This window comes from Chinchilla lanigera, unplaced genomic scaffold (genome assembly GCF_000276665.1).
Source record: "Chinchilla lanigera isolate Chin_1 unplaced genomic scaffold, ChiLan1.0 scaffold00030, whole genome shotgun sequence".
Classification (NCBI taxonomy): domain Eukaryota; kingdom Metazoa; phylum Chordata; class Mammalia; order Rodentia; family Chinchillidae; genus Chinchilla; species Chinchilla lanigera.
Window position 1 is genome coordinate 4,612,470 of NW_004955431.1, and position 22,326 is coordinate 4,634,795.

At 42.9% G+C, this 22,326-nt stretch overlaps 1 protein-coding gene across 1 annotated transcript in view; it reads left to right on the forward strand.

The window, feature by feature from the left end:
- Positions 1-21,098, forward strand: part of Fam124a (family with sequence similarity 124A) — a gene marked incomplete at its 5' end in the record, with an annotated part of 48,050 nt that extends 26,952 nt beyond the window's left edge. The window contains 1 exon segment of the mRNA XM_005387893.2: positions 18,549-21,098. Within this exon segment, the coding sequence (XP_005387950.2) occupies positions 18,549-19,361 (813 nt within the window).
- Between the last annotated feature and the right edge of the window lie 1,228 nt (positions 21,099-22,326).

Sequence of the window (22,326 nt, forward strand, 5' to 3'; positions counted from 1 at the left end):
TCTTAGTTCATTGAAAAGAAAGGTTTGTGCTAATATTGTTTGGACAATTAAATGCCTATATGTTGTACTTTGAGTAACTAATTTAAAGATAACAATACATAATGTATTAGCCATCATTACCCTCCTATTATCCTATAAAATTTTTATTTTTTCCTCTTTGAAAAAAAAATAAGAGAGATTTTTAACCAAGATCTGATCAGATGAGAAGAAAGCTGTCCTGCTAATACCATCTCTCCTTCCTTCTTGATGTTGCCTAGTTTGGGGGTGAGTGGGAAGTCACTAGCATCAGGAGCTGTTAGAGATCCACACATTTTCTTTTGTTTACTATTTTTGGCAGCGGGAATTGAACTCAAGACCTTGCACTTACCAGGCAGGTCCTCTGCTACTGAGCTATATCTCTGGCCCAATCCACACATTTTCAAAATGTGCATTGATGTTTCATAATACTAAACTACAGCCTTGTGGAGTCAAAGACTGTGTTTAATGAATCTTTCTGCATTCCATAGTATTAAACTGACATTGAAATTTGAATGCAATCGGTTCTCTTTATAGATGTTTTTGTTTAGTTTTATGCGAGAGGAATATAAATGATATACAGAAGAGTGTACAAGCCATGAACTTACAACTCAGTGAACTTCACGAATTAAACATTTGCATGAGCAGCACACAACTGAAGCAACAGAACAGAGGCAGAAATAGAAGCAAAGGCTGCTTCTCCCACATGCGGGCCTCTCTCCCCTAAATGAGCATGCAGTTGTACGCTGTTATGCTAAAGGGTTGGGAATACAGCTATGTTATCTTTCTATTATTTGTTTTTTGCCCTGATAAGTAGGCTTCACACTTGAAAAAAGAAATTTAAAATGGCCTACAAAGGTATATACTACACAAGAAAATTAAGCAAAAGAAAAAAAAACTTAGATAAAGAACAATTTGAAGCGAAGGCCAAATGTTGATAGGAAAATAAGATTATCCATGTGCAACACCCGGAAGCCATGTCATTTTCTGTATACTTTCCAGAGGGGTGCTGTTCATGGGATTCACATGTGGCCACTGAAATTTAAATTTTAAGCCAAATTTAAGCTGTCATCTCTTAGTCATGCTAAATATATTTCAGACTCTCAGCAGCCACATGTGGCTAATGGCTACCATATTGAGCAGTGCAGAGAGAACATTTCCTTCATGGAAGAAAGTTCCAGTAAGCCCCACATTTGACTTAGGGTGTTTTAATACTAAATGCAAAGTGGAAAATCATCAATAATATGAAGCAGAGTCCACAAGGGAAAAATCAGTGATGCTTTCAGGGCAGAAGGAACCCTGGTTCTGCATCCTGTAAGCAGGGTCTCCCATCTTACTGGGTCCACAGGAGTATCAACAGCCCATCCTCAACTGCACCTCCAGACTCACCAGAGTAGGGCTTGCAAGGCTCTTTCCCAGGTGGTACCCACAGGTGCAGGCAGGCATGGCAGCCAGGTGTAGCTCAGAGAAACCTCTGCACAGGGAGCCTGAATAGAACAAGATGATCCTCACCTATAGCTCCTAGTGGCTTTGCTGAATCCCAGAGGGAGAAATACGCCTTCAGATAATCCCCACATTTGCTTGCAAGCCTTTCATAGCTAGAAAGTGACAGTGAGTTTGTATTTCTTTTCCACATCCAGCTTCTTGGAGAACACCTATCCTCTGTAGGTAAAGGACAATCTGTGCTACAACTTGGCCAAGGTGGCACCCTAGTAGGGAGCTCTAAGGAGCCTCATAAGGATACAAGCCTGAAAGGAAGGCCACCCGCTGCTGTGGAGGTACGTGGGCAGGACCACGGTTCTTCTTAAGAAGCAGTTTGGAGTCCAGTCAGACACACAAACAAAAGCACAGTTAAGGACCCCAAGCTCAATTCCACAATGAGAATGAGGCTGCAACTTTAAGCTGGAAAATGTTAAAAGCAGGTTGTTCTCTGTCATTACAGAAGCAAGATAAGTTACAATGGTGCCTGAGTCTTCTAGCACCTTCTGGAAAATACCTTCTGTAGAGGATGCAGGCCCTTCCAGATCTTTACCTGCCCAAGGCTTCCCATCAGGGAGTCCCTTCCGGCCTCTCTGGCCTTATCTCCCCCTTGCTCACTCTGTTCCCTCCACACTGGCCTGCTTACTGTTCCTAGGATGTGGCAGGCTCATTCCTGCTTTGAATACATCCTTTCAGCCAGACCCAGGCATGGGACAAAGATGAGCTGTGCCGTTCTGGGCCGTAAGTTCACAGCTGGTCTGGAGTATTTCATGTGGGCCTGATGTGTGTAAGCCACACACAGAAGTGCGGTGCTACTCAGAGACGCACCCTCCCAGGCCCTGGGGCTATGGAAAGATGATAGCAGCACCCTCGGGGAGCAGCAAGCAGGACACTGGCTGCAGATCCCACACAGCAGAGTCCAAGTCCCGTGCGCCTGGTGGCTGGACAGCAGCACAAACCAAAGTCTATTGTAATTTCCAGTGAATTTTCTCCCTTCATTAATGTATTTTTAAATATCTTCCAATTAGCCCCCCTTCATGTTTTCACATTTTATTTTATTAGAAAATAATAAAACCATTAACTCCCCAAATTTTGAAAGTTAGAGGTGGTGAAATAACAAATCCATTATCACCATAACAGATCTTTTTGTACATGTAAGCCGTACGTGTCAGTGTTTATTTTCTAAATTTTTTTTCACTTTTTCTTCCTCACTTATGCCCAAAAAATCTAGAAAAAAACCTTTTACTAAATGGGCATCTAACTTCTTTTATTCTCTTTCCCATTACCAATCTTCCACATCCAAATGGAAGGTTACCTTCTTGGGTCCTTTGATTTCAAGGAAATTTCTGTCTGATTCTTGGCCCCATTCTGAAGAATGAGGCCCCAGACTCTGGAGCTTTACTCTGGGAAATATAGCTCCAGTATAGCTAATGCAACACAGTTCAGGGATGCAGTGGTTATGGAAATAAAATGAGTAAAATATAGAGAAAGGATTTAACATAATAAATCCTGGCACACAGTAAGGACTATTAAGAATTTACTGTTGCTATTATTAGTAATAGTATCATTATCACCATCACGATGATCGTCAGCGTCTGTAAGCCATTTGCCCAAAGCCTCTCAGCTAGTCAGGGCCCAGTAAGGATTCTTTGAGATGGCTCCACCACTGGTGGCTTTCCAATGCACCTCTCTCTAGATCACAAAAAAAGCACCTTCCTACCTGAGACAAGAATTCAAGAGAGTCAATAGGAGATGTCCCTATTTCAGTCATATACAAGGTAATCTTTTTTTAATGTCTTTCATTGCATTGTCACCCCAGCCTCATTTCCCGAATTGGCTTTCATGGTCATTCTGACTTTGGGGAAGAGCCAGATGTCCTGAGTGCAGATCTTGCAAACACGGTAGATGAGGACAGAAATAGCCATAACGTGATAAATCAGTTCAGGATATTGAGGCAGCCACAAAAAGACAGGAAAAAGAACTTCCAGAACTGCTTCAGACAGTAACAAGAAGGATGGGATGAGTGTGTTCAGGTTGGGGAAAGGTGTTTCAAAGGGGGTTAGTGCCGACATGTCTCCTACTACAGTAATTTTTTAAATTTAAACATTCACGGTATACTTTGATCATACCTCATACATAGGAGTTAAGTAACTTACCCTTAGAAGAAGCCGCAAACTACCTTTAAGTAGTTCAGCAAAAAAGAGAAAAATTATACATATATTCTATTAAAAATATTCTTAAATTTGTATGTATACATCTACAGGTAAATAATATTTATGTACTTACATAGATTAAAATAAGAGAAAAACTATCTAAAAGTAAACATAGGGATGTTTCTTGTTCTGTCCTTTTCAATACTTTTGAATATTTGAAAAGTTTTATAATCAACACTGGAGAAAAGATCACACATTCTCAAATATTTTTAGGAGATCATTTTAGGAGTCTTTCACCTACAGAGCCCACTGATTAGACATTGTCAGATTTCTGTGTAGAATATATTAAAGCTATCATATGCTTGGTAAAATATAAAATAAATACAGTGTTTCTCTACTCTGAAAATGTTCTTCAAATGTGCATTATTGCCCAAGAATCCACCTGTCCAACCCCAGAACCAGTTCAGTAAGGCTCTGAGGATACATGCACCAGTGTTCGTTTCTGGTAGAACTTGACAGCTAACTCTTAGAAGGCAATGAGGCCAATATGAGCCATACAGACCAATGGCTTAAAAAAACAACACTGCAAGTTTATAGCAACTGTAAAAATGTCTGAGAGTAGGAGCAGAAGTGGCAATGGCACAAAGCTTGAGTGTCATCACTCTACAAGACAAGGCCACCTCCTTGAGAAGAGAGGCCTGCCTCTTGGGTGGCTGTGTTCTTGGCCTCTTCTCACACAGGGCCCTGGCTGCCACCTGGCACACTGCTTTCATGCTGGCTCTTGGGAGCAGGAGAAGTCCCTCCACAGCATCTGCTCCTATAACTCATCGTTGGGCAGTTGCTGGCATCACACAGATCTGTAATCCTTAGGTCATGAGGAATCTGTATCATGCCTAAATTTAACCAATTGTTCATTCAATCAAATTAGAAAGTGCTTGCACAAACCAATGTTTCTGCCCTCATGAAATTATATTCTGACAGGGGGGGAGAGGTAGATAATAAACAAGAGATATAATAAAAATCATATAGTGTATTAGGAAGTGCTATGGGAGAAATAGATTCAATTTGCTTTTTGAAACTGGTAATATGAAGCTGATTTTGTCATCAAAACATAAGGTGTCAAAGCCTAAGGATTTTTAGTTACTGTATTCAAGCGAGAATTGTCCTCACACATGCTAAAATTCCTTGGTAACCCAAGAAAAAAGACCACATTCACTTTCAAATTTATTTGTCTGATTTTGCACATATATAGTACAAAATATATATAGTACATTAAAAATTACAAAATGTCCCTTTTGTCTGATACCAGTATATTGCTTATCTGAAATATTCATTGTAGGAATTGGCAGGAGATCTTCACTTTTCTAAAAAGAAAATAGCTTCCTGAGATTAAGAAGCAAAGAAAATACTTCATATTGCAAGGCTGAAGTCACATCTAAATCATTAGGCTATTGGGTTGTTTATTTCTTATAAATTTCAAGAAATCAAGTTTCACAGGTTTTTTGTGACATACCTTAAAAAAAAAATTCCCTTTTTCTAACTCAAGGCATTCATACAGTCTGAATGATAAATGTGATTTAGCTGCCCATGAGAAGCAGTTGTTACTGAACCATTTAAGCAATCATCAGAGTGAAAGGTCGAGATGTCCTTCTACTAGTGCTTAGTGAGTCAGCTCTAGTTGAGTACTGGTCAGCTCCAGATTGAGGCCAGCTAAGGTACTCCCTTCCCAGCAGTCCTTGCTTGATCGTCCCCTTCCCCACTGACATGGGTACAGCTGGGGCACCATATTGGGATGACCCACTCCTGCCTTCCTGGCAGTAGCTACATCCAGACTGTCTGTGCACCTGCTGTCATGTTGGCGCTGGCGCACTGGTACTGGGAAAGAAAGGTTGTTCTCTCTCCTGATAGCCAAAGTTCCAACATGTAAAGCTTGGGAGTACTCAGTAGCAAATGGTGCTAACTTGAAGAGAGGCTGGAGAAGAATATTCCACTTATCCTGTGGACCAGTTGCAATTCTGTAGGGCACCTCCTCAGTACTGATGTAGATTAAATTTATGTAAATTCAGTCTCCCTGTTTTTCTGTACAGGGATTTAACCCAAGGCTTTCTTACTGAGCTACATCCCCAGCCCCTTTTATTTTTTATTTTGAGACAGAGTCTTGCTAAATTGCCCAGGCTGGACTCAAACTTGCAATCTTCCTGCCTCAGCCTCGCAGGATGCTTCTTATTAGTGTATGTTGGATTTCTGTCCTTGATCACAAAAACAGTAAAACACTCAGTGGACAAAATTCAGTGCTAATCTCTATCCTTTGAAAGGACTATAAGAAGGTCTTTAATCTCTTTTCCATCAGAAGAAGTGGGGTTAACTCAGAACTAGTAGCTTTTTCTTTAGACACAACTTCAGTCTCATGCTGTACTGTTGTGACCCCCTTCCACTACAGTATGTCTGCTCAGGAAGGTGAATCCAGCGGGTTCAGCTTAATCTTTTCATTGCTTTCCCTAAGATCAGGTATTCACCCTTGGCTCAATCATCAGATGGCAGGAGTAGGAGGATCACTTGGCATGAATTTGTACAACCAGGACCTTGGGAAGAAGTTGACTCTTTGGAGGCCAATGGCATGTGAATGCTCTTAAAGGACACTATACTGTGAGGCTGTGTAAGCCAGGGAAGGACATCGCTTTCTGAGAGCCTCTTATGGCTAATGATGCTGACATCTGCGTTCTGAGCTGCTTTATCTCCTCTTTCCTCTCCTGCTTCCCCCTTCAGTTGCCCAGCAGGTATGTGTGAGCTTGCTTCTTTGGTACCACTTTGGAGTAGATCATACCAAAATCTGGGCCTTCCAAGTTCAACCCACTTGTCTCTTCCATTAACCGAAGACTATTTGCTTATTAGAGGACTACATAGGCAGCAAAGGCTTGAGGGAAAAACAGAATCCAGCCGAGGGTGTAAATACCATAAGAGAAACAAAGACATGGAGAGCCAGTGAAGTGTTGATGGAAATTAGCCAGTGTGAGTGGGGCCGCAAAAGTCTGTCAATAAAGCGGACTTACATGATGCAAGTCCAGGGAGATGGGCAATGTGAACCACCACCTGAAACTCTGAAACCCCTGTCAAAGCCACCATTAAAGAGGTCTCTACTTCTCCCTCTTTGCTGGGACTCTTTCCAGCCAAAATCACCATCTATGTGTAATTCCAGTTAGCTAGAAAAGCAATACCAAACTGTTTGGAATGACATAATTGTCTCCCTGGTGGACACATCTAATACCAGAAAAATTTAGAATTAAGGGGGAAAAAAAATCACAAGTTCCTAATATTAGTATTTTGTGATAAGTTTAGAAACAATTTGTTCATGTTTGATATTTTAAGAATTTGTTGTGTTTTAGAGCATATGACCTTTTAGAACTAGAATAGGTCAACTTTTTATTCCAATTTTATTTTTTTATTTATTTTAAGAATAAAAGAAGGAAAACATATTAACAAATACACATCCATTTACAAAACAGCATAAGAACAATACACACAATACAGAGTTACAGACAAAGTGGTAGGAAATTAACAATGGTTGTTGTATTACATATTGATATCTTCAAAGTGGTTTATCAGGAAGACAAATAGAGACATGCAAGATTGATCAAATAATTAATCATTAACTGTTCTTTTCAGTAAAGCGATAGAAGTCAGTAGTACAACTATGTTAACTATCCTGTATATACATATAAACATAATTTTCCTCTTCTTTCTTTTCTCTGTTCCCTCACCCCAGTTGCTCTTTACTTTTGAGCATTTTCCTTTTGATTCACAATGTCTGTCATATCTCCTAGTTTTTATTCACTCTTTCAAGTCTTACACTAGTGAGACAATACAATGCTTACACATGGATGTCTGGTTTTTTTCACTTATGAGTATGGTCTCTAGTTGTGACCATTTACCTATAAAAGCCTCGAGTTTATCTTTCTTTATAGCTGAGAAATATTCCATTATATAAAAGTACCACAATTTTTTTATCCATTCTTCAGTGGATGGACACTTGGGTTGCTTCCACAATTTAGCAATTACAAATTGTGCTGCTATAAACATTTTATTCCAATTTTAGATGTAATTTAGAGTTGATTTACATTTGTACTTTCAGATTGGGTGATGTAAGAGTAAAGTTTTAGTAAATTTGTAACATTGAACCAGGATTTAATGTTCATTTGTTTAAGAGAATTTAATGTTAATTTGTTTATATTTAATGATTAGATTTATAGGAGTTGTTTATATGCTTTAAATTTTTTGTGTATTAATGAGACCACTGAACTAAGAAAATCAAAGGGCTGGGGGTACACCAGTGATGAAGCACTTTCCCAGTATGCATGGGTCCCTGGGTTTGATTCCCCAGCACAGCCAAAAAAAAACAGAAAAGGAAAATATTTTTAAAACTCAATACACTGAATGTATAAATGCAGTGTAGAATGTCAAAGGAAATTAAGCTTCAAAAGGCCCTTTAAAATATTAATTGCTAACACCGTTGGATTATAAAGTGATAAGGTTTGTAAATTGAACTCAAATCAGTATATTTAAGAGAAAATAGAGTAGAAATTGATAATACTAGTTTTTTTTTTTTTTTTTTTTTTTTTTTTTTGGTTTTTCTCCGGTACCAGGAACCGAACTCACGACCTTGCGCTTGCCAGGCAGGCGCTTTTGTCACTGAGCTAAATCCCCAGCCCCGATAATACTAGTTGAATAGTGTGTGTGTGTGTGTGTGTGTGTGTGTGTGTGTGTTGCTGGGGATTGAACCCACTGCCTCCCTCATACTAGGTAATTGTTCTGCCACTGAGCTATGTACACAGCCCCATATATTAATTTTAAATGTGGCTTTGAGTTTTTTCTGTGCATGAAGGCAGATCTGAAAACCTACATTAATACTCCCAAATTTTAATTGATTATATAGACCTTTACCCTGAATAATGAAGAGTTAGTTTAATTCCAGCCAAGACTGGTCCAGATATACCTGGGACATGTCCTGAAGACTTAGAAATTGCAAGGGCCAGTTATTCAATGGGGAGAGTTAAGAACCAGTGAGGTATTCTGAGGACCTTTCTAGTCGACAGTGTTCCCAGAGTGTCCTATTTGCTCTGAGCTTTCCAAGATTCCATGGAAATGGGGATCTAGCCAATGCTCTTTAAGGTCCTCTGCAACTCAAAAAGGACCCAACCTGAACCAGATACCTAAGACCCAGATTTGGCCTCCACCCCTCACGTCCCCAGCAGGAACTTCTTTAGGCACATGGCCAATTGCCCACCTGCCAGGTTATTGCCAGATCTAAAAGTGTAAACCTGAGATAACTCATCATTTACAATCCCGAAAGATACAGCCTATCTTTGCCCAAAGATACCTAGGAGGCATCTTCACTGAATATCAGGTTCTTTCATTTTTAAGTCCTCCTATTTCTGCATCTGTCTCTTAATAATGAGCACTTCAAAAACAGAATTTTAAAGAATTTTAATTTTATTTAACGTTTTTACTTATTTTTTACTACCCAAGAAAGGCCACGCAGAATTCTGGCCAGAAGAGCAACTCAGAACATAGTGAGGACTGCTGTCTTGTGGATAATAGCAAAAGTGAGTCCCTCACATATTCCTGGCATGCTTCTTAGTAACCCATCCAACTTTAGGGTGCTGGCCTAAATTCTGCTTGCTGAGTAGAGGCATTGTTATTATAAAATCAATCTCAACAATCATTGCCGTCTCTCAGCTAGGTAGGTTTATGAAAAAGATGAGATCTCTCTTTGCACTTTATAATCTCCAGTGGCAAGGAGGTCCATGTGTTCTGAGCAAGGCCGGAGGGGGCTTTTGTTCTGCCTGACTTTTGTCCTGTGGGCAGTTGGTGATCCCTTCTGATGTAAATAGCCTTGTGTTTCTGGCATGCACATTTCAAGTACACTCAGTTCTCTGTTTCAGGTGAGTTAGCAGATAATACTGGAGGAGCAAACTTCTGTAAGCCATAGAACTGAGGAGGATTTGAGGCAAAAAGTAGGTTTTGTTATGAAAACAGCTTTGCAGATAAGAACAAAGTGAAAAATTATGGAGAGGGGAGCATGGCAGTGAAAATTCATTCCCCAGAATTTCTATCATCCGTATCATTTTCCAGACAGTTTAATTGAGGGGACAAGTTCAGTATACTTCAGCAAAAATAATTGCATAAAAAGAGAGAGGAGAGAATGCTAAATGAATTAGCATAGCAAAGGGTTTAAGACTAGAAGAAAAAATATTTCTGTGTGCTGGCCTCCCCTCTCTGTCTTGCTCTCTGAATTGTAGAAGAAAAAGGGGATTTTCTGAATCTTTGTCTTTAGAGCCTTCCAAAAGCACAGATTTTTGGAGGTGGAAGGTCACAAGAGTTTACTTCACAGAGAGCAAGAAAGACGTTTTTTAAAGTTCTGAAGAGTACATTGTCAGGAAAATATATAGTCACCCAGAACATCCTAATTCCTGTAGGCTTGAAAGTAGGTATGGGCCCTTTCAAGAAAAAAAGAAAAGGGCAGGCTAGGCATAGGGCAAATCAGAAAGCCAGCCCATCACAGCGGTCCCTGATCTGGCTGAACAATGAGATCACCTGCAGAGCTGTATAGCTCCTGCCTGGGACTCAGCCCGGAGATTCTGCTTCAGCGGCTTTCAAGTAGGATATTTTTAAAAAATCTTTGCAAAGGATTCTTAGGTTCAGCAAGGAATATGAAATACTGTGAAGTCATTGAATAAATTCTGCTTTCATTTCTGTACTTCTTGGCATATTTTCATGATAGTATTAGTCTTGAGGGCTCTTTGTCAGTATCTTTTCTAGCAAATATGTGTATGCAGTGGTCCAAATGACGGTATGAGTGGTCCCAGCTGAGAGCAGAAGGGAGGGGAATAGATGATCGGCTGTCATCTAAGCAGGAATATGAACTTGCCAAGGCCAGTGGAGGGTTGTAAGATGCGTAGTAGACCTACCTCATTGTTGCTCACACAGTTTAAGTGTGAGTCCTTTTCAGTATGGTCAAGTGGTTCAGCTCTGCAATGGCACTGTCTCTGGGTTTTGATAACCCATTTTTATCTATGTCAGATAATAATGGTGGATGCCTAGTTGTCCCTGAATTAGAGATTGGAGTCTAAGCTAAAAATATGGCAGGCATCCCACACTTGAAGTTCAGAGGAGCACTACCCACCAGACCAGCCACTTCCCTCCTCTAGGCAGGCTGGGTGGCACAGTTCAACAGAACTAGACCTCCCTCTACCTCAGTTCCATATAACGGGCCGGGGGAAATGCGGTCAGTAGAGTATCTTTGGAGGTACACATCCCCCTGCTCCCTGCATATCTCTGTAACTCCTTCCCGCCTTCACTGATTGTGTTTATCATGGTCAGCCATGGAATGCAGCAGATTGGATGCTCCAGTCCTGGTGTTACAATAGCTCTAAGGAAGGGGTAGAATAAGGTGACTGGGCTGTGGGGGACACGGACAGATGCATGCAGGGTGTGTGCATAGATGGAGAGGGAATAAAATTAGAATGTGGTTTAAGTCTTTATAAAAAGCAGTTGCCTGGGGTCAGTGATAATTAATGAAATTCTGACAATATTTTGTCAGTTCCTTGTAGTCCTGTGCCTTATAGCCAATGGGTAGAATAAATCACAAATCACATGGGCAAAGGGAAATGGAGAATTTATATAGACACAAAGCCTTGTAACCGGCCATGGTGTCCTTTCTTGTCTTTTCTGTCAGTTTTATAGATTCTATCACAGGATCTGTCAGCCTGTGCTGCTAGTCCTCAGACATGACCTTGATTGTCTCTGTTGTTCCTCTTTCCTACTAGGCTGGATATCAGATCAGTAGCCTGGTTCATTCCTAGTGCTTCTAGGTGCTCAGGCCCTTTCTGTTTTGTATCTCCTGTGACACTTGCCACATGCTCCCAAGAGCTGCCCATATAAACAAAGTGGACCCTTAAGGCATCCCCCAAATATTTCTCATTATCATTAAATATTCTCATTATCAACTATTGGAAAATATTCTCATTATCATTAGATACTGCAATTATTTTGCTCATAATACCACATTCCTCGGGACATTTTTCCTCTCACTAGATCTGTAATCCCAGAACTCTAGGAGGCTGATGGAGGAGGATTGCAAGATCAAGGCCAGTGTAGGCAACACAGCAGCTTACCAAGACCCACTGTCAAAGTAAAAAATTAAAATGGCTGGGGATATAGCTCAGTGCAAAGACCCTAAGTAAATAAATAAATAAATAAATAAATGCTATTGTGGATATATGTGTGTTTACACATGTGTAAAATGCCTTAAAATTTTCTTGATAATAAGCTGTTTTAGAAGATATATATTTTATATTCTATGTATTCGTGCATTTGATTTATGCAGCAGGAATTTATTCAGTGCCTAGTATGTGCAAGTATGAATAATTGTTTAAACATTTATATAACTGCAGTGACTAAAGGCCTGTTGACCAAGCTTCTAAAAGTCTCAAGCACTGAGTAAAGATTTTGTAATTAACACAGTTCCTCTAAACATACAAATGTGCATTTCTGCAGAATGTCTCTTGTTTATTTATTGTAAGTGATTTGTAAACTCCAGGTCAAGTGGAGATCACAGGGATTAAAAAGAATGGCTTAATAAAACTAGGTGCATATTTTTCTGTCCTCCATGTGGTAGTCCAGAGTCCTTAGGGATGCAGATTCTTTTCTATGCTGCCCTTCAGTACCAGCCTCAGATGGGCTACTAGATGGGATAGAAAAAAGTTCTTAAAATGGAACAAAACTACCATCTTTGAAAGAAAAAAAGGGGACTGGGGATTTAGTTCAGTGGCACAGCGCCTGCCTGGCAAGCATAAGGTCATGAGTTCAATTTCTGGTACCAGAAAAAAAAAAAAAAAAGGTAAATGACTGTATTAAAAATAAGAACATCGGTTCATCAAAAGAAAACACTAAGAGACTAAAAAGATGAGATATGGACTGGATAATGATATTTGCACATGTATCTAAGAAAGGTAGCAAATCCAGAATATGCATAAAGAAAAGAAACTTCCGAATGAGCTATAAGCCCATAGAAAATGCTCCATATAATTAATCATCAGGGAAATGCAAATGTATATACCAATGCCCACCAGAATGACTAAAATTAAAAAACAATGATAATACTAAATCTTGGTGAGGATATGGAGCAGTTAAAATAGTTGTAAGTTCCTGGAAGAATTATACATTGATATCATCAATTTGAAAGTACACTAAAGCTGAAAATAGCCCCACTGTGTGCTCAGCACTTCTCCTAGTTATGTGTCCAAGAGAAATGAGTGCATGTTGTTTTCCAAAGCAGGGAAGGTGGCAAGATGGGGCTCCACAGCGTCACCTTGAACTCTGTCTCAGAAGATGGGCAGGTGTTCTCTCTAAGCAGATGGACATTGAGAGTCACAGAAATATAAATGCACCCAGTGTGTTTGAAAATGATGGCAGTTCCCAGTGGCTGGAGCATGTGGGTTAGGATTTGCAAAGGACACAGTGCCAAAGGGGTGGGTTTTTGCAAGGGAATGGATTTTACCAAGGGATATGTTCAGGGGTGGATTTGAGGAAAATCACTCCGTGATAATCACTTTGCTGCCATTTTACCAATTCTGGAGAATAAGTAGTTTTCTTACGCCTGAATTGTACTGCGGGCTGTTCTCTGAGGAATGGAACTGATGGGTTGATGACTGATGACTGTCTAGGAAGCCATACATTTCCATTAATGGCAAAAAGGAAAGGCAGATAGGCAAATGAATCCATCCATGTTGCTTAAACCACCATCCTACATTGCCAAGGATCCCTTTGACAGTTTTCAAACCTTTGACCTAAAAATGTCGCTAATCTTACAAAATGTGCACAGGCTTTGTCCACTTAAATTTATCTTGCCTTTTCTTTTGGAATCCTCCTCTGTTCTGACCATTCAACATAGGCTTTGTCCGTGGGCAGCTTCTTTAACAAGCATATGAAACCACCATGAGCAGAGTGGTAGAAGAGGCAACATATGTTTTTCTTTAAAGCACAATTCTGATTCCTTATGTGACCCCATTGTCTTATTGTTTTGAGGCTAATATGTATTAGTCCCTGAGTTTAAAAATCCATCACTGGTTCATTAGAGAGCGGGCAGTGCCACACTGGTCATGTTTCTGCCAAGGATCGAACAGAGAACATAACTTTACTCAGAAGAGGGGTAAAGCTGAGGGAGAAGTTTCTGATCCCAAACAAGACACTGCCAGGTTGCTGGAGGAGGGGCAGAACCCCCTTTACCAGCAATTTAAGAAGTAAAGATTCCACCCATATGCCAGAGAATGAGGCTCTTCACTCTCAGACCCTTGAGAAAGATGCTTTGGTTGAGTGAGCCATTTATGAATTCCAATTTTCTAGTGGCTTGGACATAACCAGAACTCCCTGGCTGGTTGCCCTAAGCACATTGATTTATGTGGCGCTATTCTGTTCCTTCCAGAAAGTTCCTTAAATAGCAACAAAGGGAACTTCTGGATTCCAGGGAGGCATCTAGCCTCCAGTTCTTCACAGAGAAGAAAGGAAGCTGATCCCACTGCCTTATGCTGCCTGCCATCCCTCAGGGGGGGAGCCCAAAGGGCTGAAATACATGCAAGAAAGGCAAAGCCTCTTGTCTCACCGTGGGAGGGCCCACTGGGGGAGAATCTCTGGACATATCTGCCATGACTCATTCGCAGCCTCTAGCGTTCCTGACCAAGCAGACAAAAGAGGCAGGAAATAGAACCACAGCAGGGGAATGGCATATAAAGAAGCTCCATCCTTTGTACACACAAGTGCTCCTTAGGTTAGATAAGCCTCTGCTTCTAGAAGCTACTGATTCTTTTACCACTGGGCAAAGCCAGAGAACACACCAGATCTGCTCCAGGCAGGTCCTGCATACACATCAGCCCTAGGCAGGCATGGGGTGGGGAAAGGAGGCCCTGCAACCTCCCTCCCTCCAGCTCCCACCCCAGGTTGCCTACAGTTATTCACAACACAGGGCCAACCCCAGTTCCGCCCACCCAGCAGGCACCTCCATTGGTACGTGAGCACCCCTCAGTGAAAAAGACCAGGTGCCACCTCTCATCAAAGCAACAGAATAAAGAGTTGCTCTGGACTCCTGCCTTCATCATGTAGTAAAAATTAGACAGCATTAAGTATGTTTCTGTGAAATGATCACAGTCATTTAAATCTCTGTTAAAACAGGAGGTATTCATCTTTTGCCAGTTGGGCCTAGTTTTAAACCAAACTTAACACTACCCTGTTCCCTGTTAGTGAAAAAATTTAGATGATCCCTAGCGTTCCTTAAACCTTTTGCATTTCTTGAACCAACACCTACAAAGGCTTCCATTTTTGATGCGGATATAGACTACCAACTCACCAAGAGCAGGTCCTCCAATAAGACAGACAAAGTAGCACGTACAGTACTTATCAGTAAGAAAATGACACTAGAGAACCCAGGGAAATTGGCCTCTGGAAAAAGTAAATAGTAAACAGGGCTTTCTCCCTATCCCAGAAGCAACTTCCAAATGCATCCTTCTCCCCACAGCTGCATGCCCATGCCTCCTTTTCTGTCTTATGCAGCCAAGCTCAAATGATGGAGAAAATTGGTTTGTTTCTCCAACAGCCACGCTACTGCGACACCTCCCAGCACACCTCAGCCTTCTGAGGCAATCACAAGGGTGATTCTGCGTCCATGCTTATGGACCAGCAGTGGGGAACACATGTGCCAAGAAAGATCCCTCTCATCAGAGTACAGAGCCCTGTAGAGCATTACAGAGCATTAATCAGAGCAGGACAGGACAGTCGCAGGGATGGGATGGGAGTCCAAGGGACAGTGGAACACATAGCAGCAGACCTTGATGTGCAGGTCATACACCAGGAAGAGCCATCTCTGCCCAGAATCTTCCCACCCCTTATCTAGCAAGGCTGCAATACCCATGTAGTCTGGAGCTGCTCAGACTGAAGTTGCATGGTGACAGTGGCCTTTGTCACGTGAGCTTTAGAAGATCCACACCTGGGCAAGTTAACACTAGTACCAACGCCATTTTGCGTCATGTTCTTTAAGGACCCATAATTCAGACTTTCACATATTTTTGGGAAATTCCTTAAAACCAACCAAGAAAGCCCTAGAAAATCCTCAACATCTGAACCCATGATTAAGAAGACTATTACATGAGCAGCTGCATATGTGCCTCATTTATCCCACTTCTTAAGAAATGGAAGGTTACTGTGGTGTCTTCTAGATGGTCTCCTGCCTCCACCCAACCCATTCCTCAGTCAGATGGGTGCTGCCATCTTGCTGTACAGCCTTCAGGTTTTGAAGTGCAGCATCTTATATTTGCTTGTGATTCAGAGCCCACCATGACCTGACTTCTCATACTTTTTCAGGCTCCCCTCTTAGTCTGGTTCATGGTCCCAGCCTCTGTTCAGGCTGCTTCTATGCTTGAACACCTGTATTAGTTAGCTTTTCATCACTATGACAAAATACCTGAGAAAAGCAACGTAAGAGAGGGAAGGTTGATTTGGGCTGTGATTTCAGAATTTCAGTCCATGGCTGGCTGGCTTGATTGTTCTGGGCCTGGGTGAGGCAGCACACCAAGGCAGAAGAGTGTACCAGAGAAGAACTGCTCACCTCAGAAAAGACAGGAAGGGAGGGAGCTGCGGGGACAAGATATGGTCCCCAAGTCACACCTCCATGACCCACTTCTACACCCCACCTCCTAGTAGTCCACTGGGCTGTGAACTAATGAATGGATTAATCCACTGCTGAACTTAGCATTCTTGTGATTCTAACACTTCCTCAAATCCCAACAGCTGGCCTTTGAGGAACAGTTTTTATCCAAGCCATAAAAACACCCTTTCTGTACTCACACACTGCCCTCCAGCCAGTCCACACCTTGTGAGCTTCCATGATTTTGTCCAGCGTGATTTCTGAGATAAGCATTTCTTCCCCATACTGCCTCCTCCTCCATCAAATTGACCACCCTTCCTCTGTGCCCCAACCTGCCCTAGACAGACTTGAACTGTGGCTTCTTTATATTTGAATGCTGTGCTGTTCATTCTTGTGACCTAAGATCATGTCTCATAAACATTAACTGTGTCCAATTCTCTGGACCTTTTCTACATGGAATAACACATAGAAAATGCTCATGGTGACATATATATGGGACACAAGACTACTTGTGGGGGAGATCAGTATCTTGTCTCATCCTTAATCACCCATGCAAAGCCTGAACACACCCTCAGATATGTTGGTGGAAAGTATGAGTCAGTTAGTTTGTCTCTAGTATTAAGAGATTGCTGAAACTAGGCAAATAAGGATCTTAGAAATCAATGAAATGAATAGTTACAGAGAACAAATAAGACTGAATATGACACAGTAGAGGCTAAGTTGGCGGACTTCTGACCCAGGTAAAGGCCTGCTTAACCAGCATGGTCCTAGACTTCATTCCGACTTGACCCTCCATCAGCGTTTTTTGGGCACATAGATTCCAACAAGGCCAAACTGCTGCTGCCCTGGCAGTCTCACGGCCCCTTGTTCCCAGAACACACCCTCACTCCTGCCACCCCCCAGGAGCACAAGTGCCCCTCCTCAAAGGCTCACCTACTGTAGGGCCCTCTGCCCTGAACACTCTGCCCTTCTGGAGGTGGGATCTCTTCCTTAGTGCCCCGCATGGTGCCTATCATCACGCTTTCTGGTCTTAGTATTTTTTGGTCCTTTCGATGAAGTTTAAATTCCATTTGGTCAAAAGCAGAATCTCATTGTACTTTCTGCTCCTTTACCCATAATAAATCTTTGATAAACACGTGGCCATGGGAAAACCAGATTCCACATTAACAAGGAGGAGTGTTTGCTATGAAAGCAGTGTCTCAGCCTGCTGCATGTTTCCTGGAAGGAAATGTCCCTTCTAGTAAACCCGTCAGAACGCTATTGTCATTTCAGAGATTCATGAGTCACATGGCCCTCTCCTACATAAAGCCAGATCCATTGTCCTCAAACCCATTATTTAAATGAAAAGCTTGGCTTGTAGTATTGTTCTGTAGAGAGAATTGAGAGCAGCAGAGCAGGTGGAAATGTGCTTTGGAAGAGAAGTGCTCGGTCCTGTGCAGCAGAAGCAGGTTCCTGGAGAGGACCTGTGCTGGCTGGGGAGGCCTGGGGTGTGCAATTGGAGGACAGGGTGAGACGTCACAGGGTGAAGCTGTTCACCCTACTGAAGACCCTCAGGATTCCTCTTTAGTCAGTAATCCCTTTGCTATACCTAATTCCTGAAAGACAGAAGAGAGTGTTAATCCCCTAAGAACCCCTCACTTGTGGAAGGTTTCTGCCAGAACCATGGGCCACCCCCAGCATTGTGTCCTTGGGGTCACACAGGTACTGGAATGCAGTCCCATGTCAGCAAGATCTGCAATTGCATGTGCAAGGCCGTCCTGACCCCTTGCGTCCTCCTCCCAGCACTTCCAAACAGTGTCTACAGGGGGAGCCCGTGCCGATGCTTTGTTTGGAGGGAAGCCTAAACCCACAGTTCTTTTTGCGATTCATGGTGAGTTTTATCTCCGTTAGCGTGCTCAGCCAGGCCCTTATTCTTTTTGTTAATTTCTGCTGTACTTTTAGCAGTATTATTCCCTGGCGTGATAAGGAGCTAGTCCTGTCTCCTCCAAGATGAGGTCTGAGGTGGCTCCTCAGATAGACGGCTCTGCCCCCAGGCTGCTCCAGTGTCTGCTACTGCTGTTTTTGCCCTCAAGTTTGATGAGCAAAATTTCTGATATTGCTTTACTTCTGAGACCTCGCTAGACGTTTCCAACGATGAACAGTGTGTTCCATGCTGCATGTACCAGTGAAGCCCCGTCCTGACTAACAACCTATGTTCTCTCTCCCTGCAGGCACAGAAGGTGCACAAAAAGTTTACCAAGCCCAGCAGGGCACACCACTCCTCTGAGAAGCAGCCTCATTCTACCCTTTCAACGAGTGCCACCGCGCCGAGCCACACACCGGGCAGCAGCCAGCCAATGCTGTGTGACAGCCCTTTCCTGGGCCCCAGCCAGCTGGACTCGCCCGCCGGACACCAGCAGGAATGTGCCAGACAAGCCAGAAGCACCCCAAGCCCTCCCTGGTCTTTCCCGAGAAGCAAGTCCTTATTTTGTTTGCCCACAGTGGGCCCCACTCCAGCCTCCTGCACTGAACCACAGTGGTCTTCAAACACAGGTCCCACAGGCCAAAGGGTGTCCGAACATAGGCATGGCCAGCTCCTCTCCATTGACGACTTAGAAGGGGCCCAGGAGACAGACGTGGACACAGGCTTGCGGCTGTCCTCCTCGGACCTATCTGTGGTCTCTGCATATTCTGCACCCAGTCGGTTCTGTGGCACAGCGGAGAAGGCCCACTCCCCTGAAGGATACATCGGCCACTGGGCATCACACAAGGGTCCCAGAGAAGGGCCACTGCCCACTGGCAGCGGCATAACCACAGAGGCTTCCTGGGTTTCTCTACCTTTTGTACCCAAAAGGTCTTCCAGCTCCTTCGTGACAGCTGTCTCTGCTCCTGCTCCCCTGACCTCCAAGGCCTCCTCTCTCACAGAGTCATCCCCCGAAGTCCCTAGTGATGCTCCCAAAGCCACACTGACTGGTCAAGATGTGCCACCACCCACGGCAATGGCTGATCGTGGGGATAATGACGTGGAGGAGTTCTACATCTGAGCATTTCTTGTTTCATGAGCACATTCAGACTCAGGTCCCGCCGCCCCTGTGCCCTCTGAACACACCAGTGTACTGTACTTAGCCTTCAACTCGGGGACTGTGTGGAACTTCATCATCCATTTCAGGGGAATGATTTGCACACTGGCCATGCTACTGCTCTTAGCTGAAAGGTAGTACATTTCTAGAGAGTCCATGAAAATACTGACATTTTTATGCAAATAAATCCCCACAAATTTAAGTCAGAAAATATATTTTTGAATACTCATCTTGAAACATGGTCTAGTGCCCTTACACAATTTAAATGTGTCCTATAATTATTTGAAATGAAAAGAAAACCTAGACAGCTAGAGCTGATCTGGCAATTTTTCATGCTGTGAAAGAAAAATAGTTAAAGCCAAAATGTGGGAAAGATACTAAGTAACTTGCATGAGAGAGTAGTGCACAAGAACAGAATTAGTCCCTGCCTGGTTCTCTAGGTACTCGTATAGTTACATTACCAGGGGACAGTGACCCAAGGGATTTTCAAGTCATGCTTACAGTGGAAAAGCCAGGTGCTAAGACAGCTGTCAGAATACATCAGACTTCAGAGCACCTTACTGAGTCCATCAACATCTGAAAATCTAAATTTACGCAAAAGTGGATTTATGCAAAATCTTTGTAAAGATTCAGCATGAGTAACAGATTTCTGGTACATATAAAATATGCTGAGTTCCAAAATCTAAATTTGTATACACCTTTCAACAACACATCCCTATAATCAATGAAGAGCTACAGAAGACAACTCCACTCTCTGGACTGACTTGGGTCACTGAGGAGGATTCATTCCGTGGAGTTACAGAATACGTTATTAGGCATCGTGGGTAGACAGGCTTATAATTCTTTATCTTTGAAAAGCACAATCTAAGGGCTACATAGATCTCTGTATATAAATAATAAGGATCACATTTCATACTGCTTTCTCCCAGTAAACGTGCACAGCCATACATCCTGTGGCTTTCCTTTTGAAATGACTTGGAACATTTTAGCTGGCATTTTGATTGCACAAATGAACAAATGTCTCCTTTCCCCAAAATGGGAAACCACACAAAATGCTCTCCTGAATGCACACTGGTGCACTGCTAGCCTGGCACAAGTGCACAGGAGCCTTAAGTAAAGCTCGTGCTTTAGCCTGACCTTGGCTCTCCCTGTCCGTTGTCTGCTTCTGTCACACGTGAATGGCATTGAAATCCCCTGGTAAGGGCATGTTTACAACTCCATCCTCAGCCATATGAAGTGCTAGCCTCAGGGCCACCGCCAGGCTGTCCCTGGATGCCGTTTGTCTTTGGGGAAGAACATGGATCTGCATTGTTCATTTCCCAGCCCGGTGCTCCTTGACTAAATTGCTCATGGCCCAATTTTCATTTCTCTGGAAGGGCCCACACCAGCTCAGACACAGCCCCAGAGTCCTTCCTGCCAGGGCATCCCTACAGCCTCAGGTCTGCCATCTTTGTAATGAGAGCCTTAGATCCTCCATCCCACATCCTGGACTTCCCAAGACTTGGAATTGTAATATTCTGCTCCAGTGGAAATAAATGAAAATATGGCCTTTTCTAGTTCTGGTCTTGGAGTAAAAAACTTTTCCTGGAAAGGGCTATATAATATCTTAAACGTTGTCAATCATGTTTTAAACTTTGTCAGTCTCTGTTGCAACTGCTGCTATTATAGCACAAACAATAAAATGTAAAGGAATGAGCATGACTGAGTTGCAATAAAACTTTATTCACAACAACAGGTGGGAGGGGACAGATTTGGCCCAAGGGAGGTAGTGGGTCAGTAGTGAGCTAGACTACTGCCTGAAGTTAACTCGAGTCCAGCCACAGTCAACAACAAAAATCTAAGTCTACATCCACTGCTACGTGTGTGTAACACCAAGAAAATGGGCCACTATGGTGAAACCAATGAATACAGAACCACAGGGCTCAGAATGGTACAGGTCCTCTTTCTGAAGAGCTGATTCTTAGAAAGTCACTAGCACTCCCCCTCCTGACTGGAAATGTGACTCAGTGTCAATAGCTGATGCTGAAAAGCAATATGCTCACACTGGAAGAGAGAAACAAATAACTTCTCGATGATGACATAGCCCCCAGCAAGTAGGGGAGCAAGCACATAAGCAGCAAATGTTAAAGAGGCAGCCAGGCACACCTACCTATAACCCCAGCACTGGGGGGCCTGAGGCAGCAGGATAACAAGTTCATGTCCTACTCGGCAACTTAGTGAGACCCTGTTCCAAAAACAAAAGGGGGTAGGGATGTAGCCCAGTGCAAAGGCTCTGGGCTCAATCCCTAGTACCACACACACAACAAAAAGCCAGTTAGGCCAAAATGGGCAGACGACCTGCCAAGTGACAACTCCCGCTTGCATGCTCCCTGGATACCCCCTTTTGGTATACGCAGTGCTCCTCTAGGATTGTGTCAGAGTCCAGCCTCGTGCTGCCCAGCCCTAGCTTCCTCACAGTCTGGTCTACCTAGCTGAGCGACCCCAAAGATCTTCAAAGATACCGCTTGAAAGAAGGGATGATAAATACCCCCATTAATAATAAAAGGGAAGAAGGAAAGAGAAGGCGTCTGGAGAGCACATGCAGGCAGCCTTGTGCCGTAGTCTGGAGACAGTAGTGACACTATGGAGAAGGAGCTGCAAGCACACATTTCACAAGGTCTTGGGGCTTCCATCTCTGACTGCACTGCTAGCATGTTCCCTATGCAGGAGGGCTCTTGACACCCGCTAGCCTTGGAGTATGTAATAGATGCTGGGATGCTCTAGGTGTTCATTAGGTTTTTCAATTCAAAAACTCTGCAGCCATTGCCTAAGTTATTCCTCTCATGGTTGGATTCTATGATATAGGAAGTCTCAATTATGTCACTTAATGGAACCTAATCTCTTGACCTTGCATCCCCCACCCCCAGCATTGCCTGGAGGGCTCGGTTAG